Genomic DNA, 21,406 nt, shown 5'->3' with positions numbered 1-21,406 from the left:
TGTAAATCTTTTAGCACATTAGTTGCAGCTGCATTGTGATTTGAAGGTCATAGGTTCAATTTAAATCCTAGAAACAGTCTGTTGGGACTTAGGAAGTTAGGATCCAGTTGCAAGGCATGAGACTTGAGTCACATATTGGAAGTATGGCATGTTAGTGTGGGATTTACAACAACAGCTAGTTTTTGTGGTGTGGTTCTTCTAAAGTTTCTCATCAATTTGTATCAGAGCCTTTCACTATGTCTCCCAGCTGCAAACAAGTGGTGCTGGTTGCGATGATGGCATCACTGTGTTTGACCGGAGCTAGTGCATATCCAACCCACATGGGCGCAGGCAGGGGCTGTGGCCTGTTTAGTGTGGTGGAATATTGGGATCCAAATTCAAGGTATGGAACTTGAGTCCTACATTGAAATTATGAGATTCTAATATGAGGTTTATATGGCTTTGGACTCTCCAACTACAACGGTTAGCTTTTGTGGTATGGTTGCCCATCATATCATTTGCAATATACATACTATACTCTTCACATTTGATGTTTCGGGAGATGGGGATACTGTTTGAAATTGAAGTCCACACTTGGTATGAGAAAATTCAGCAACATCATTACATAAGCAAAAATCAGGTAGCACTTTCTTTAACACATTTGCAAGCTGTACACATGCCAGCAGTAGATGGTGTGTGTTGTCTTTGAGACTCTTGACACTGGCATAACAACATCATGCTACTGAGTTCTAATGAGCTACCACAGGCTGTCTTAGAAAGATGGATTTAATTCCTCTGTGAAATAAAGCTGTGCACTTTTAAGAATAAAGTGCAATTGTAACCAACGGTTGAGATTATGATAAAATGCGCGTACTATGTACACTATGGAAGTTAAGATTTTATCTATCTAACTATTGAATTATATAGTGTTACCTTCATGAGTATGATTTATATAGGCAAAATTATAACTATCATAACTTTACTTTTTTCAAATATTAAAGTTTCATCGATGTAATTGTTATACTAAAAGTTATCATGGTAAATTTTGTCTACAAAAAATTATGCAATTTATAATCTAATTCATAATTTGTTGCATCGCAAAACTATTTAAAATATAAATAAAATCTATTTATGGTTATCATAATAATGATGATGATTTAATTGCAGTTCTATATTATTTTGTAAGATGCAATAACTCATAATAATCATAAAAATAAAATAACTCGTCTATAAATTTAATGTTAACCATCAAAATTTTGGTTGTAGTTTTGTTTTTTTATTCATGCAAGCAAAATGAAATTTTTAATGTTTAAACTTAAGATAAAGGCTCTTAACAAGTCCTGCTTGATGCGGGCCTGGCTAGAGGCGTAAAAACTAGCTAGGGGGAGTTTCTTCCTATACTCTAATTTTTTTTGCCAACACCCTCTTTATTACATAAAAAGGTAATCTAGAATGTAAACATACATTCAGAATTACCGTTTACCCCTCCCGTAATGAAAGTGAGTCTTGGTAGAAAATTTGTAGAGTGCATGAAGTTTCAGTCCTAACCAGTTTGAGTCTGTAAAATACTATTTTGAAAACTATTAAGGCTTATTCGGCTTGATATTATTTATTTATATAATATATATATATATATATATAGACAAAAAAAACTATCAATTTGATCCAGCTCAACGGGCCAACGAATTAAATCAGGCCAGAAAAATAGTTCGTGAAAAATTTGGGTCAAGCCATATCAGCTAGTTTTCCATACTTAGTTCACTGAGTAGAATTGGCTCAGCCCATTTAACAACTCTATCCTAATTCCCAAACCATTTGATAAATAGATATAAAAAAATGTAATAAAAGTGAATAAATGATGCTATGTTTTGGCTTTGCTTTCTTTGTCTGCCTTCCATTTGCTTGGACCAGATTATAATTTGAAGCACAGGAATGATGCATTGTAATGACTAAATCTTCCTTTTAAAGAATGGATCAATTCACCTTTTCCTTCAAGTTTAAACAAAATACCAAACCATATTCCATTTCACACAACAAATTAACTAGCGCAGACACCCAACTTTATATTATTAATAATCATATTAGCAAAAAGGAATGATCAATGTCAGCTTTTCATCATTATGCCCGTTTGAATGGTGAGATTCGTGCACGCACGAATCATGATCCGGAATGTATATGGACCTGTAGTTTGTTGAGTGGGATGATATCATGATGAATTGAAGTATTCAAAAGCCTTCAAATTAGAAGCAACCACAATAATGTATCAGCCGAAAAAATAAACAAGCAACGACAAATGGATTATGACCAGAATACATAGGAGGGGTATATATGATCCATTCAGCTTAATCTGCTTACTGTTGTGTTGGATGATATAAGCATTGCTATATGTCTGTAAATATTTAATGTTAATTTAATTTTGTATTGCTTAAAAAATATGTGTCTGAAAATGGAAGTACCTGAAAATGTTTAGTTTATAAATTGCTTAAAATATAAAGAGTATATTGTTTATATTTTATAAATTCAATGTACGTAATTCTTAAAATAAAATCTAAGCATATATATGTGACTGTCGTAACAACTACAGCCAATTAGGATTATAATTTTGATATGTTGTAGGGGTTCACATGAGAGGCTGAAGCTAATATAATATTTTATAAGGTCATTTTTGTAGATCCTAACCCTATCGGGTCATCTGTTGATACATGATAATGATTAAGAATGTGTTCATCGATTCCATAGTTTGATGACATATAAATTTAAATATTACAAGTATAATTATATTAAAAACTAAAGGATGTTGATTGTTGAACCATATATATTCTAATACCAATTATATATATCAACAACTATATTCACATATTATACTAGCAATGAATTTACTTCACCTAGTTAAGCATAATGAATTATTGTAAATTAAAAAACATATGTATTATTAATTATCAAAATAGTTATAAGTTCATTAGACATCAAACAATATTAGGATAACTAATTAAATAAAAAAAAACCGATATTAGGATAACTCAAAGCATAATGCTAACCAAACCCAAAAATATATGAAATCGAATGCTTAAACACAAGCCACCCCATTGAACTCCATGGAAAAATGGTTTATGTGATAAGAGAATCCCCATTATCCCCATCAAGAAGGTAGCAAGAACGATCCACAATTTGGCCACAGGGATTTTAGTCTATTAATCTAGCAACATCATCATTGCTTTGTCTAAAGATGACATGCTAAATTGTTTCTAATTGACTTGTATTAGACATGGGAAAAATTGAATGGGGACCTAGTTAAGAATGCTCCTGCAAATTGCTCAATCAGACAAATTCAAATTTGCCCAAGTGAAAAGTTTAATTATATTTAGTATCATCCCACAAAGCACTTTTTTTTTCCTTCATGAATATGAAGAGAAAGAGAAACTGCGGCTGCATGATGTTTATAACGGCTGAGAGGTTGAGACTAATGATGAAATTGACAACGATGGTAATGATGTTCATACGATCAAAATTAAGAGTTTTTCAACTTTTCAATGAACAAAGGGGATATATTTCAATATAGTTTCATTGTCATTGCTGATGATGGAGGAGAACCAATATACATAGATATATATATACTGTGGAAACGGATAAGTATGTGGTCATAGTAAGTATGCTTATAAAATTTATTATCTTTAATTTGTTCATTAATTTCCCTTTCTTTGACTGAACAATTATCTATTGATCAAGTGCATCATATAAAAAGTTAAAAACCACCTAATAAGAACTTTGGCAAAACAGTATGCGATGGCAAGTTTTACCATTCTTAGTAGTTATAAATAAATAAATATACGTGCCAACGATTATTGTGACTTGGATAAGGACTTGTTTTGAACTATGTACATTATTTTTATCGGCGAATTATATATGTACATATATAACTATGTGTTTTGACGATGGCATTTAGTAAAGAGTTGTTAACTAAGAATGTTGAAAAGTGGTAACTGCTACATTTGACAACAAAAACCTGACAGCATGAGAAGTACCTCGTCGTTGATAATTAAGAATGCAAAAACAATATCTTGAACATGTAGTCATTTTACCCAAAATTTAATTATCAAAATTCATCTTCACGTGAAAATGATAATATTTTATTCTATCAAAAGGTAAACTATATCTTTAATGTACATGTTTAGGTACACTAAAAATCTTATATCACCTAAGGTGGAAGATAATTTATAGACGCTTATCTCTTGATTTATTGAGGTATGAATAAAACTGTCACAGACCATCAAACATTGAAGCTAATAATATTTTACATGTGATATCTCTAAAAAAATGTCAGTCAACTTTGAGCTTAGAAAAAGATCAAAAGTAATAATTCATAAATACTATTTTTTAATTTATCAAAGATAATTTTTAAGGACAAAATTGTTATAGGCCACTAAATACTAAAATAAACAATACTTTTTGTTACAGTACCTAAGATACAGCTATCCTATCCATATCAACACACTTGAGCTTGTAACAGTATATAATGTAATAACCAAAAAAAAAAAATATTAAACTAAGAATGACAAAGATATATATATGATGACTGATATAGTAGGCGCACAATTATTTCAAATTTTAGTTCTTGGAAAAAAAAACACATAACATTAATTAAAAAAAGTCTCGTTTAAAATTCTGCCTTGCATCCTAAGTGTTAATTTTTTGAAGCGCATCATCAATCAAGACAAATATATAGCTAGATACTTATTAAATTTTGAGCCTTAATTTGTTGGTAGCTACAGTGGTTGAGACTTGAGACTGTGGCCACCCATGTCAGCTCAACTATTTTTTGTTTGCTTTTGTTTGGTAATTTCTTGTCTTTTGATGACAAATCTGATGCCTATCATCGTATTTATTTGAAGTTATCTCACTGATTGATTTGATTCGATTCGACGGACCCAAAGAGAGAAATTAACTGTTTGGATTTTGGAAGAGGGCATCACAAATCAACCACCAAAGTTGAGGAAATTGCGCAAAGGCAAATTGTCAATAGTTTTTTTTTTTTCAAGGCGAAAATCTATTTCTTTGATCATCTTCAAATTTTGGTTGATTAAATGTTTAAAGACTTTCTTTGGGGTGGTGTTTTTCTTAAAAAAATAAATTTGGTACACGGGAAATAATTTTTCTTCAAATTTTGTTATCTGTAATTCTCTTTCTTCAATTTTTAAATGGTTAATTAATTTATAATTTTTCATTTCTTGTTGCAAATGCTAGAGTTACCAAGTTGAAGTTTCTTTTGTCTAATATTTTCTTAATCATGGTGACGATGAATAAAACGACAATTATATTTTGGAGCAAAAGAAGATCAGTAAATTACACTTAAACTACTATCATTTCTTTCAAAACAATTTTTTATCGCCACTAGTTGAGAAAATCAAGAAACAAAAAAACTTTAAACAGTCGTCTAGACATGCCAATTTCAAGAATTGTGCAACTAACCTCAACGCTTTATTTTATTTTTTTTAAAATAAAATATCTATACAGAAGAAAGTCACTTGACAGTTAACATCTGTGTACTCTTTTCAAAACTACTTAGAATTTATTATCCCTTTATTGCCCAAGGTTTAAGCTAAACAGATTGAGTAATGCGCAAGTTTTGTAATTGTTGATCTACCAAATGATTGTCACAAATTAGGGGGTGTATTGACCTGTAAATTTGATTAACTAGCTAATACTAGTAATAACATTTCTATAGGGTTGGAGCAAAGTGGTCGTAAATTTAAATCTTTCCACTAATATAATATACTAATTATTAGTATTTATTCATAAAAAAACATTTATGTAAGTTGAATTCGCTCATCAAGTCAGTTTATCTTTCGACAAAATTAATTGAAAAATTTGTTAAAAATTGAAAAATTAATTTATTAAATTATAAATATGATAAAATTAGTTGTTAAAATAGATAAAAAATGTAAAATGATTAAAAAATAATAAAATTTTGATTTATTTAAAAAAGATAAACATGAAATTTGATAAATATATTAAGGATAAAAAAAAGAAAATATAAAAAGTTAAAAACTAATATTTTAAAAAATATTACTTTAAAAAATACTATAAACTACTAAAAAAAACTTTTTAATTAAATAATCAAATAAATTTTTCAATAAGAAAAAAATTAAAAATTAATTAGATGTCTTGTCAAATATAATTTCAATTGACCTAATTATAATTAGGTTAAGTTGTTTGTGAGGTTAATAAGTTTCAAATTTATTTACCCAGACTCCTCACTTAATATTGTATACATATTTATTATATATGTAATTTAAGTAATTGTTAGTGTTGTTTGAGACATGTATTATGCCATTTGGGATATCTATTTTTTTTTAAAATAGTGTTTGATTTATATAATTGAATTGGTATTTTAATTTAGACATATATTAGAGTCTTTGATAACATTGTCCAAGTTTTTATCATGTTTGAATTGAAATAGTCTATCCATCTGTCATTCTAAACTTTTTACTTAGTGTACATTATCATTTTAAGCAAGGTTTGATTGTACCTAATTATTGTTTTGATTGTTAAACACCTCTAACCTAACCTATATTGTCATTTTAAGAAAGATTTGATGGTTTTTTTTTTATTTGCGAAAAAGAATGATATATATAAATGGGCACAAGGAATACCCAACCCATATACATGTCAAAGAATGATAGCAAGAATGAGATTCTGGCAAACATTTTTTATTAAATAAATAGATCAAGTTAGAATCTGTGATTTGGAATGTAAATCAAACTCGAGTCTTGTAAAACATAACTTAGGTTAATTAACTTATTTCCACCTCTATTAACTAAAAATTCTTGCGTAAAAAAAAACTAAAAATTATTGCTTACCTTATGCATGCACGGAAACACAGAAGCCATCAAATTCTAGTCATATATTTAAGGAACATGTACAAGTACAATAGCATTTATATTTATCAATTTATGCATCTCTTATATACAAGAACTGAAGAACGGCCAATTGTGTACACTCCTCCATTACATATATATACAGATTTGAGATTTGAATTGGCTACTTGTATATGCAGATAGCTACAAAGAAATTAACACTATAAATTCTGCACAAGTATGAATCACGTGACACTCAAGCTGAGAGTATTCAAACATTTATATTATTTGCACTGTAATCCATGCTCATTAAAAAAAAACTAACCTACGTGTTAAGACGCCGTGAAACTTGTTAACATTTGGCTTCAGAAACCTTAATCCAGCACATATTTTGTTTTTGATATCCAAATTTAAACACAATTGTTTGTAAGTTTAATATATAATTATTTATAATTAGTGAATGCATATTTATAATAAGAGAAATGCAAACATACTCGCTAATGTTAATTGAAATTTATTAAAAATTATAAAATTGTAAAGGTTTTATTTTTTTATGTGTTCCTACTTTTTATTTATTTAATGTATCTCACTCATAATTTCATAATTTTATAATTTTTAATTTTGATAAATAGAAAAAAAGTACAAATGTTAAAAAAAATATGTAACTTGCACTCCTCTTGTAATAATGGGCACGTTATATTAACATTTGTACGATAATACTATTAAAACATAAGGAAAAAAGAGAGACGTACGTCAAGTCTCAAATCAATGTTTTCACAAAAAAAGAAAGAAGGTCAATATCCTAAACATTTTTTATTGGTCTCAAAATAAATTCATAAGATTCTATTTTTCATAGAATCTATTATTGGTCATTCTCGAGGATTTCATTATGAATGCCAATATTTTAAAGTGTATTGATATAGGTTGTTTGTATAAAACAGATTTTATTGAAAGAAATAAACTAGTTACTTTAATGATTTCATATTTCTCTTTAATGTCCATATAATGATAATGTAAAAATAATTTTACATTATTTTTATCCAATCACAAATTATCGTTTAAATTAAATTAAAATAATTATTTTAAAAAATTAATAATCTTATTATATATAGGAAAATGTAATTGAATTATCGTGTAAAACTTTTTACACCATATGTATAACAATTATTCTAAAAAATTAATCTCTAGCTAACAGAAAAATATTTTTAATAAACAAAAAAATAGTACAAGTTCAATTTATAGGAGTAGAATTTGTAAAAATTAAAGTAAAGCCTTTAGTCGTCAAACATCAGTATATCAAGTTGTCAACAATTTTATTAAGGCCGGTATGGTATCTTAAATTTATTTGTTTTTTTAAGTAAATTCGAAATTTTTAATTTTGTAAATACGATATTGGTGTAAGAATATTTTATATTGCACCTTTTAAAATATTTTAATTATAACATTTAGTTAATATTTAATTTTCCATATAATATGATGATGACAAGAATAAAGACTACAAAATTCTATATTAGCAAGTAATGAACCACATTTATCATGCAGTCTTATAATATTAAAATTGAAAACTCCCCCGAGTTGGAGCACTATGTATTTTTCCACTCTTATATGTTCATCATAGCACAACTACCCAAAACAAAAAGAAAAAGAAAAGAATAGAAAAACTATAAATTAACACGGTAGGGAGTCAAGGATACAATTTGTCCTAAAAAACGGTTTTGGACTGTCCTGGAATATTCAATTATATAAGAACAATGATTAATGCCCAAAAAGGATAAATTTATCATGTGTCCAAATCATATTAGAAAAATGAAAATTTTCATTTCTTTACTAGTGCAAAAAGGCCACCACCACTACTAGTCTTCACTTGTCATCTGTCTTAATAAAATAATAAAGTTTCCAACTGCCGCATTGTTTGTACTTTGCAGTCACATGCCCTAATCTACAAGAAAGACGTAACTATTATTGGAACTTTCGAAGTATTCTACAAAATTAGAAGTCTTACACAGGAGTACGTACACAAATAGAAATTTGTATATATTGGCCTTTTACATTGTTATAAACATTTTCCACAATTACGTACAGTAGTTTTTTTTTTAACGATAATTATAGTCGCAGAAAATGTATATGTATCATATTTTTATGTTATCATTTTCCGTCAATTTACTTAGGGAAGGGTCAGGTAGGAGAGGGAAAGAAGAAAAAGTATCGATCTATTGAAAAACATAAAATCAACTTGGTTCTCTTGACCTGTTTATTTTCTATGTTTAATTTGTTTTTTTCTTTCTCGTGAGCATAAGTAATGAAATTCATTTTAGTTTGTTTATCAACTTGACACTAGTAGCATTCATTTTATCTTTAATTTATCTCTTCTTAGATGTGGAATTTATATCTTCTTCCTCCCCCCTTGTTACAACTTAGTCAATGAAAAAAGAACATGAAATATGAACGTATAAGAACTTTTCTTCTTTAAAACTATACATTTCTGCACGTAATTAAATTACGATTGTTTCTCAGGTGTTCTATTGACAATGTAAAAAGTCAGCTCTTTAGCTCCTTGAGGATAGGTTACACAGATCTGTATCACATGTGAACTTTGAACAATTATAGTTATTGTTCCCATTTTAGTTATTTATTAGTTCAAATTACAAAATTATTTAAAAATTATAATCGCATTCACATTATATTTTCTCCTTGTTTTTCCGAAATAAGGAATTTATTAATAGATATGCAATTTGACATCTGACTAAATATAAATAAATAAAAAGCAGCAAATTGACACGTGAAAGTCACAAGCTTGGTCTTAAACCGACAACGTGGGTTCGATTAATATCAGCCTATGACGACGGGAACTTATGGCTTTGAGTGACTTGCACAGACTTTCGTTTTGAGAACCAATCAATATTAGTTGAAAAGCACCAAACTAACACCTACTGATTTTGAAATATTAGTGCCCTTAAATTGTGAATATTAAATTAATTAGTTGGGTTATTAGATTAAAAATCAACACATTTTTAAAGCTCAAAACACGGATTAGATAGACTCAACGAATTCATCAAACTTAGAGATGCCTCCGCGGATGATTTGTTCGTTCATATTTTCAATGACGTTGGCACAAATGAAAGAGTAATACGTTAGTTAATTGAGATGACTGGATCTAACTTAGTCGTTGGATAATGATTAAATTTCTATATCAAAATGAGTATGTGTGAAGATAAAGCACAGAACTTAGGTTTGATTTATTTTTTTTAATTAAGCTGCTTTTCTTTAAAGTGGTATTTTAATTATTCGGTGCATCTCATAAAATAAACATTTTATATAATTATAATTTTTATTAAATAAATTAGGGATTCTAATTTATAATATTATTTAAGCTCTATTCATTAATAATGTAGAAGTTTTAATTTTATTGTCGTCTTCACACCATGTAAAGATGATAAATATGACTTAAGTATCTTTTACAAAAGATAATAAATTTATTATATATGACGATTGTTTATTAAATGATATTATAAAAATTCTGTATAATATTAGTGTAAGGATTATTTTCTCTTGATAATATACGAGCATATGTAAAAACAAATTTGAGTTTATCGGTAAGACTTAAACAGAGAATTCGGTAGGTTGTGCTATCATTTTAATCCAAGAACAAAATTATATATGGTTGATCAAAATTTTTTGGAGATAAATTTGCTAACGTCTACAGGATTTTTTTTCCAAAAAAAAAAATAAAACTGCGTACACGTCTTCTACCCAAGAGAAAAATTTTCCAACACCTTTTAATCTTTAAGATGTGAAATTTATTAGTCTTTAATTGTATAAGTACTTCCGCCCCCACGCTGGACCGCATAAGGTACTATTCCTACGCAGTTAATCACAATTAAGTAAGAATTTTAACATCTTTTAATTTCTCTTTTAGGTCTTTAGAACAAAAATATCTCCGCATACATGAATTATAATCTTCACACTAAAATAGGAAGATCCCAAATACTCCCCCTATAGTATTAATGGGAGGAGAAAAAGGGTAACCAACTAGGTTTGAATATAAATAGTAAAAGGCACACAAGGTCAAGGGTTAAGCTTGTGAAGTTCGTGTATGAGTAGCCTGACACAAGAGTGTGTCCTAAAAGAGCCCACATATCACGATATAGAAAGTGAAATTTTCAAAGCCGGCATGGCTGACCAGACCACCGACCCCATCAAACTTTTTAATTGATTGTGCCAAAAAATTAAAATAAAAGGACCACATTAGTTTATCCAAAGTCAACATTATCATTATCTTTATATATATAGCATCATAATCTTCCTAATCTCTTCATCATATTCTTCTCTAAGCAGCTAGCTAACACCACTTCTCTCTCTCCCTCTAGTTTTTCTCTCTTCAAATGGGAAACTCATTGAAGACTCCATGCTTTCAACTCAACACCAATTCATCATCATCATCAAAATCCGTGAAGCTCATATTTTGGGAAGGAACATCAAGATCCCTAAAGGGAAAACACATAGCCGGTGAGATCATGTTTGAGTTTCCTGAAATGATGGTGTGCCATGCAGACTCTTTCTTCATTGGACAACCAATTCCTGTTCTATCAATTGATGATAAACTCATGCCTGGCCAAACCTACTTTATTCTCCCCATTGATCTCTTTGCATGCAACAACCTCACCGTGGCTTCCATTTCTTCCCTTGGATCTTGCCCTAACAAGTCCCCTATCAAGTTTGGTGCATGCCCTTTCGAGTACTTGAAGGGCTCTGATGGAAGGGTTGCTATTAAGGTCATGCCAGAGTTCATCACTAGGCTCATAACTGGTGGAGATCAGAAAGAGAATAATAATAATATTGTTGGAACCCCTGGTAGCCCCTCTAGTTTTCTGTGTAGTACTCCTGAGTTGCAAAAGCACTATGAACAGCTTGTGAAGTCTAAGGATCAGGTGTGGTCTCCTAAGCTTGAAACCATTTCGGAATACAAGATTAGGTTTTCACCATGCAGATTCATAGGATTAGAGTGGAAAGAAAAAGAAAAGCCCGTGGAAATGTTTACTAGGTAGTTCAATTTTCTTAATTAATTAGAAGTACTCCACACATACATAACATCAATTTGTACACTGATATATACATTAATTATATTTCTTTCTGGCCTTTCAGGATAATTAGCCACTCGTTTTGATTTTGCCTGGTTGTTAATTTATAATTTTGTGAAATGATATTACGGAAATTAATTGTTTCAACTTTTTCAAGAGCTGTTAAATACTAGTATTTCTTTGTTGATGTACAAAGTGAAGCTAATTGCATTTATTAACTTGCAATTGTTCTCCAATTTTGAGTCATGTTTAATCATCTTATTCATTGTGACTACTAATTAACTATATATTCATTTGTATTATATCTGTTGCAAGTGGAAGAAATTTTGCTGCAGATTGGTTTAAAAAGATTTGACTCGTGGTATTCGTTTGTATTACGTACATCAATAATGATCACAGACGTACCTTTCTTCACTCAGTCATCTATTTGGTCTTCATTTGTTTCGATCTCTCCCTCTCAATTATAAGTTCATTTTCTCTAAGTTTTGTGGTATATATATATATATATGGCTTTCGTGTGTAAATAACTACAGATAAAATTATTCTGATCATTAATAAGTGAGCAAGAGACAAAAAATTAATTACAAATTCTATAGAGTAATCATAATATATATGTGGACACTTTGATATATCAAACAGTTGATTAACACTCATCATTTTTCTTTATTTTTCTATTTTTATCACCTCATTATATTGCTTATTATACATATACTTTCCTCTTTTCTTTATTCTAGGTGTCAAATAGACAAGAGGTGTTCATGAATATTTTTGAATTCTATTAGACTGCCAGTTACTGTTTCTATACATAAATTTTGAAGAAATTACATAGATAGAGCTATACAAAGGTGTCTTGAGATGAGGAACTTTGAAGACGAACTTGGTATGAGACATCAGTTTTGCCGAGAGTTGAAGTTACCCTTGAGGAAACCTTCATATATATAGATCGACTCTCAGAAGTTGAGCATCTGGAAAGCATATAGTGTGTCAAAGAGGAAGTTAAGCTAAATGTGCCTTGGGAAATTAAAGCCTAGTTAGGAAGCATTGTATGTCCTCACATGTAAATATTTTGATGAGGACGTTCTCCTAGCCAAGACGTACCTAGGCTTCCTTCCCCTTCGTCCTATAAATATGCTTTGTTTTTTGGTGAATTCCTATAAATGTGCTTCAAAACCTATGTTATGTTATTAGATTGATAGAAATAAATGAAATAGATGGAAATAGAGCACATAATTATTAGTTGTCATTGTATAGATTATTTTTTATATGCAAATACTTCATTTCACATTTTCATGACATTTTTCTTCTGTATTTTCCTTTTATCATCACCTTACACTTCTATTTTTTTTTTAATTGTAAAATTTATCATAAGAATGTGACATAGGAGTGGCAAGATTCTTTTAAAAAGGATAAAATATATACTAATAAAATGAATTTATGTCATCCATTCATTGTATATAATAGGATAGATATAGTCCATCTATGACAATTACAAACAGAAAAGGAGTACTTGGAGATTATCAATAACTTGCCACAGAAGCAGCGCACTGTGTTTTCCTTATGATACAATATAACAATATTCATTATTTGGGGCAAGGCATAAATGGAAGACTCTAATGACCAAACTAGGATGCACTTTTACATGGAGCAGGAAATGCACTGAGCGGTACCGGTGTACGTATATATACTGTATACAAGCAATATTTGGTTCAGTACTCGACACATTTTCTTTTGATCTTTTTATGGTTATGTTTGGATATCTAAAATTAATATATATGTAGCTACATAAAATTATGGGATAAAATAGAATGCAATAAGATTACCACAGACGGAATGAAGTAAGATTTTATTAGCTATATATAGCTTCTATTATATTCCTACAAGACTTAAAACTCTGCGAAACCAAAACAAGGAGTCGTTGATAGGAGGATTTGGAAGCGGGACTGTATAGGAATATATACAGTTAAATTTGCATATGGTGTGCTACAACAACCATATGACCATGATTCCATGAATACCCTTTTTTTTTCTCTATCCTTATGGGGTATACACAACTAATCAAACATTTCAGCTTATGTATGGAGGATGACACTTGACAGGATACAATTTAAACAAAAGAGAACTTGAGAAACATCATGCATATTACAAAAATCAAGATGTCAATTGCCCATTCTACCTATTGGAGGAAAAAACAACTGCTCATATATATGTTCTCTTGCAGGTTTTCATCACACATTTGGAAAGAGTGTTATAGGTGGCTAGGGGGTCTGAAGTTGTTGTATTGCCCATAGAGACCAAGGTTCATTTTCTTCAACATATTGGTGGCCTCTATATGGGAAGAAAACTAAGATTACATGGTGGGTTGCTATTATTTGGACTTTATGGCTACATGGGAATAATATTATTTTCAACAATAATTGTCCTTAATACTGAACATGTACTTGAAATTAATTAAATTTAGATCTTGAGTATGGCTATCCAACAGGGTGAAAGAGTCAAGAAGTTAGTGGTCAATGTACCCCATGGAATGTTTGAAGGGGATGTAACTTGTAAGATCGTAGTAGGTTATGGGTTATAGGCATGTGCTTTTCTTGGATAGAATATTTGTCTATGCTTTTTGAAGGGTTGCAAGTGCTTCAAGTAGAGCTTTATTATTGGTAGGGTTTCTATATATATTGTATACGGATTGGAGTGTCCTTGTACCTTCTATATATGATATGTTCTCATCTTTGGTCGAAAACAAAACATTAGAATTGATATGTAGTCGTTTGATGTTGAGAATTTAGATAGTAAAAATGAAATTATATAGAAGAAAGAAAGAAAAGGAAAAATGAATGATGCAATGTTAGAATTTTGTAAGCATGTGAAATAAATAAAAAATTAACAAAAGAAAACATAGCCTGATAGCCAACGCACATACACAAATATAATGCGTTGCATTATCAAGTCGTGAGCATCTTAATATTAAGCAAAAATAAAACTGGACAATGAATCAATGATATAATACTGTGCTATATTTTGAGTTTTGATATTTTAAAAAATATTTTACTTTTTATATAAAAAATTGATAATTTATTCCTCATAACAAAACAATTATATATATATATATATATATATATATATATATATATATATATATATATATATATATATATATATTGAATTTTCTAATAGTTCTCTTGTGAATAGATTATTCAGTTAATAAGTTAAATTTGTACTATCCTAATAATTAATTGTATTCTTCGTACATGTTTATTGTGTATAAATTATATCGTTTTGTATATAAACATTTTAAATTTTCTTGTGGTATATAATGAACTGAAAAAATTATGAGTCAGAAAGGTCAATCCTCTTTGTATAGAAGAAAAGTCAATGCTCATAGATGCATTGATTGAAGGGGTATTACTTAAGGTACTTTAATTTTTGTTATGGATTGTCCAATACATAATGCACTTGAGCTGTATCAAAGCTAAAATTGAGGTGCATTAAATAATTATATGATTGAAATTCTTTTCATTTTTGACAACATCTGAAATGTTAACTTGGGCTATAATAAGTGGTTGAATGGCCCAATACGTCACCTGTTAATCGAAGTAATCCAATTTAATTAAAGCCCAGTTCAGTGTATAAGCTACAAAAAGTAGTGCAATAACGAAAATATCTGCAACAATTATGGGGGGAAATAAAAATGAGTTTGAGCAATCAACCGTTACTGAAGTAGGTAAGTGGCAATATCAATTTTACCAGTCTGAACTCTGAAGAGGAATAAAAAATTGGCGCTTCCCATATAAACAAAGTATTAAATGTAAAAATGAAAAAAAAATTCTAAAACTAAAATGAGACAACTTTTTGTGTCTCTTTTAGTTTTGCATAAATAAGTTTTAAATGCTTATATGATAAGAAGTAACAAAGAGATAAAAAAATTATTAAAATTTGAGTTTAAGTTTAATTTAACTCTTGTAAAGTAAATGTTTTTTCTCATGTAGATGTGTGAACATTTCCAACACGAAATTTACAAGTTGGACGTCTATGAGAGCGAGTGATCCCATAAATCTAACAACAACAAAAATAAGCCTAACAAATGACAATCATCATTGGAATATACTCTAATATCATATTTAATTATGAATTTAAATCTAACTCAACTTAAAAAAGAACTAATAGAAAAAAAAATATTCTTCATTCATATAAGTTTTTTTACTAATTAATATGAAATCTCCAATAATCTTTCTGCAATGTATTTTTTCAAACCTTCCAACTTAATAATAGAAAAATAATTGAATGTATTTATGTCCCGGACAAATTGAATGATTTTTTTTTTTCATCAAGTGTTATTTTGTAAGGTATTAAGAGAGTTTGAAAAATGACATATAGTAAGTATATAATTGAGTAGTGTTATATTATACATGGTGTGAATTATCTGATATTTTAAGAATAAAATTAATATAGAAAGAATGGTGATATCATATGAATGGCTGGGAAAAGAGGGAGAGGATGGGGTTGTGAAGATTTGAGCAATGACAGTGAGATTGCATAAAAGACACAGTAGGTGTGTAGGGGTCTGTAATGAGTGTACTGACCCAAGCAAACAAGCCCAGCCTTTTTCTCTGCTATTGATATTTATGTGAGGGACCACTCTACAAACTAGTACACTTTATAGACCATCGTAGGTGATTAATGCATTGTGCTTGTGCACGCATTAACCCCCTTGGCACCACTCCATTCACGGGCCCAACTTTAGCCCAACCACATGCCCTGCCTCCCCAACAAAACTACCTTATCTCGATGTAGCATAATGTCCATGCAAATTGGCAAGTTCTTTTATTGTTTGGGTACAAATCCTCGTTCCTTTGTATTCTTGTTGGCAAATTGATTTCGATAAGTTTTTGAGGAAAAGGACAAATTTGTTTTCATGTTATTATTTCATTCAAGTTTATGCATTATCTGTATTTTAAACTTAATGGGCTCTTATGTGGAGGAGTGTTAAAATTATTTGTGCATTAACTAAATGAATTTTAGGATTTTAGAGCAACTGATTCAGCACAACATGGCATCAATTTTGGGCATGAAGAGTGTGGTAAGATTTTTCATATTGGTTAGGAATATAGCCATGATCTTCTTTAGAGCATTCACAACACATGGATACTTAAATGAGTAGCTTATCTCAATTTTATAAGTGTTCTAATGTCATATAAATTTAAGCACTTATACAAAATTTCTAAAATAGCTAGAGTCAATATTTAACTTAATTTATAAGTTCTACAATCAATTAATTTTTCTCTTTTTATAAATAAACATATTTTTATTTATATAAATAATAGTGTTTGTATAAGTAATGTCAAATCATGTGTTTCAATAATAAATTTTATTAAATAGTGTTGCTTAACTTGAAGTGACGCTTAATTATAAGGAACGGCATTGAAAATATTTTATGTAAGTAGTGATTTTTTGAGTTTATAAATCAATATATGATGTATTAATTTGTCATGGACCCAAAGATATCTAATCTTCCGGGACAAAACTTTGCAAATTCACAGGTTATTATTTTGATGTATACATGTTTTACATGCAAGTAATTGGCACTGCTTATTAAGAAATATGCTGTTGCCATGATCATCAGTATTGTAATCAGTTGGGTGACCTATCGTATCATGATCAAAATATAGTGACCCACTTAAGGTAACTTGATCCAGAGCTTAGATTTTTTAGGTAGTTTGGACCCAATTAGTACCTATTAGAAGTGTCAAAGTACATCCCCACAACATCGTCTTTGTTTTTTGTGACATGATGTGTATTGGAAAGTGACATAACTAATCCTAATATTGTTGATTCAAGACTAGTTGATACTCGTTTGAATTGTTATTGTTTTTTTTTTTCACAGCACTCGTTTGTTAGTAATCGCCTTTGCCCATGAATATGAAAACTAGCTTCAGAATCACAGTGAATAATATCTTCATCTTCATCCTAAAATACAAGTGGTATTGTTGTGATAATTTCTATGCTAACTTGAAAATTAGTATTTTTGTGAGATGAGAGATTAGATTGATTGATGGTTGTCACTTACAGGGCTCGAGGCACCTCGTCCTCCTCATATCCCCTTACTTTCTTTCTATACTAAAATTTTCATTTTATATACAACCTATTCACCCTACTCTACTCTACCACTGGTAATTAATTACTGAAACTTTAATATTTTATTACTTTCTTTTTGCCTCTCTGCCTTCTCACCCTCGGTAAAGCCACCCCCAACCATCCATTTTCCTTCACTCTCTCTCTTTACTTTAACTTTTCCTTTTCTTATTTCAAAAGAAAAATAATTCTTCTAACAGCTTCAGAAAAATAAACAACAAAAAACAGAAACATTGTTATCATAAATCATGTGAGAAGAAAGAAACGATAATACAAAATATGGATGATTGATTGGATATGTAAAATAAAATATTACCAAAATATCATCCATGTTTTAAAAATATCGAGTACTATCAAACAAACAGTACGCCTTTCAATAGATTATTATAATTTTTTTAACATCTAAGAAAATTAAAAATATTTAAAATTATACAAAATTAAAAAAATTATTTGCTTATTTTATTAAAAAATAAAATTTAAAACTCAAACTAACACTAAAAATAACCTATATGCCAGATAACTTTAAATAAACGAAACCTTTAAAACAATAGCAAAATTAAAATAAAGATGTAAATTTTATTATAAATATTAATTTAAATATCTTTTCTATTTCATCTCATTTCTCTTCGACCAACTCAATTTTATTTATACTCTATTTTATTTTATTTTTTACTTGTTTATCTTATCTATTTTTTTCCCTTATTTCCTTATCTCATCTCATAACCTATGAAACATGAACATATATCGGACACGACCGACACAAACAACAAAGAACTAGAATATTCGTGCTTCATAGCTCATAACCAAACACTCTTGACAGACCTTGACCTTGAATTCTCTAGGAGAAAAGCGTTTTTAGTTTTTGCCGATTAATTTACACTGAAATACATGTGAGAGAGACTACTGACTGTGATTTCATATTATAAACTGAAAAAACATCGATCATGCTTTTGAAACGCGATCTTTCAACATACCAAGCCTAGGTTTAGGTTAGAGGGCCACAAAATAACCCTGAAATTAGAGGCACGCACTTGAATGAAATGCCGATGCAACCCGCAAAGTGCGAATAAAGATATACTACTCCAATCTCCTTTTTTATTCTGTCTGGTTCTTAAAAAAATGTTTTTATTTATCTGGTAGTAGTTTTTAATTTGAGATGGTTTTTCTATTTAGTTTTTGAATATTTTAATACTATAAATAAAATAATAATAGTAATAATAAATTGAAAGTTATTTTAGTATAAATAAACATATTATCAAACTTTTGAATGGGTACACAAAAAAAGAAAGTAGATAAAATAAGAGTTTTTGATGAGTGACTTAAAATCACTAACTAAATAATAAACAATGAATTCTGATTAAAAATGAATGTAGAATTACATTGAACGTCACCGTGAAAGTATGTAATTAACACTTATTTGTAAAAGTATTACACTTTTAATTCCTTCATCAATCCATTAGAGGCATTTGTTAGTGTTCTCATTACATAATAGTTATTTAATTTTTAACTTGTACACTTTAAAAAACTGACAATGGAATTATGATAACTACTAGTATTTTTATGATACAAGTTAAGAAAATAATAAAACATGTTGATTAAATATATCAAGCATATTTAAACTTTTAAAGTACTGAATATTTTATAATGTCTTAATTAATTTTTTTATTTCCTGATGTATACCTTAAGAATATATTAAGAAAAATTTGAAAGGAAGGTAAACTAAAATGATTTTGAAAGCATCTTTTATATAATAATACGAATAATAAATTGTGCACGATATTGGTATTTTTTTTTTTTTACAAATATATTGGTATGTTTAAACCAGAGTAGTTTCAATAAAAGACTTTAATGTTGACTAAGCTTTATTAACAATGACTAAATAGAAGATAATGCCATTGAATAAAAAAATTGTGATTCTAATAAGAAGTCAATCAAATTTGTTTGTATATAAGCCAATCGAATGGTCTATTGTTTATCAAGGATATCTAAATCTTAAGCTAATTGACATGCTATTGAATTCAATTTAAGTTGTATTTCATTCTCTTATTTTTACATTAAATAATATGAGCTAGTTTCTGTCAATTTAAAAAAAAAAAAAAAGAAGAAAAGAAGTGTGATTCAAAAAAAGTTGTAATTCTAATAAAGTACCGTTAACAATTGTCAATTTAAATATTATCGCATGCCTTCTTAAGAATTGAGACGAGTTCAATTTTTAAAATATTCCTGGGTCCCTCCTCGACCCCTAATTCCCAAAAACAAAACAATATTTTCTTTTATAAGCATTAAATATGGGCTTAATTTTCCTAAAAACGAATTTATATTATCATTTAATTATGTGTGTGAAGAATTTACTGATTTTTATAATAACTATTTTTAAAATTATATCTTGAGTACTAATAGTTTTTATTAGTTAACAGTCTAAACCTATTAGATTGAAATTAAACTCAAAATATATGACATTTTGAGAATTGAATGTGAGTGTAGAAATTAGAATATACGAAATCAATGCCAAAGCAAGAAATAAATTACCACTACTTGTTTTAATTTTTAAAATCACTATGCCATTTCATTCGGAAAAAAAAAATGTTTAAAAAGCTCATTGTATTATCATGACTTTTTTAAACCAAATTATTTCACTTCATTCAACAGAAGAACATCAATAGAAGATGGTATTATTATGATAGTATTATAATAATTATTCATTTGTTTCTGGAGATTTTTTTAAAAAAGTTATTCGTTATCGAGTTATTACGAGTTATTATTCCTAAATGACGTGAAAACACATTGATCCCAGCTTGGATCAGGCTTGCGAAATCAACTGGGCCCTAATTTTCTAATGAGTCCACAGGCCGAGGCCTGTTTGGCTCTTAGTTTCTTTATTAGTTCGTCTTTCCATTATTTATTTCCAGATTTAGTTAATATTTAACCAAATTACATAGAAACTTAGATTACTATTAAAACAAATCAATAGGTCAAAATTTCTATTTCAAATATAGTACCCTCTAAGTTTTTGTTTATTGTGGACCTTTCTGGTACCTTGTTAATCTAAGAAAAACCTCTTCGTTTTTTTTTTAATTTTATACATAAAACTTCGTCTTTTTTTCTGGTAACGTAGTTATTATAAACGTGATGACGGTTTGATACCGTGGATAACCTTTTTACAGAACTTGTGATGGTTAGTAAAACTTGTTCAATCAACAATTAATGTTAATGAAACTCTTATTTAATATCCGGACTTCCAATATTGTTTTATTTAACAATCCATATCTCCTATGCTTTAAAGAAAAATTAGTAGCGATCGGGGCAATTGAAAATTTAATAGACTATAGTGGTTATCAGTTTTTTTTTGTTTGACTGCGATGATTTTCA

At 29.0% G+C, this 21,406-nt stretch overlaps 1 protein-coding gene across 1 annotated transcript; it reads left to right on the top strand.

Moving 5' to 3' along the window:
• The first annotated feature begins 11,149 nt into the window (after positions 1-11,149).
• On the top strand, positions 11,150-11,980 carry LOC100776840 (uncharacterized). The gene has a single exon (XM_003518439.4). It carries the CDS (start codon positions 11,216-11,218, stop codon positions 11,876-11,878), a length of 663 nt encoding a protein of 220 aa, XP_003518487.1. The 5' UTR covers positions 11,150-11,215; the 3' UTR covers positions 11,879-11,980.
• The last annotated feature ends 9,426 nt before the right edge of the window (positions 11,981-21,406 follow it).

This window comes from Glycine max, chromosome 2 (genome assembly GCF_000004515.6).
Source record: "Glycine max cultivar Williams 82 chromosome 2, Glycine_max_v4.0, whole genome shotgun sequence".
NCBI classification, from domain to species: domain Eukaryota; kingdom Viridiplantae; phylum Streptophyta; class Magnoliopsida; order Fabales; family Fabaceae; genus Glycine; species Glycine max.
The sequence above is the reverse complement of the archived record's forward strand: the minus strand, read 5'-3'. Positions and strand labels throughout refer to the sequence as shown.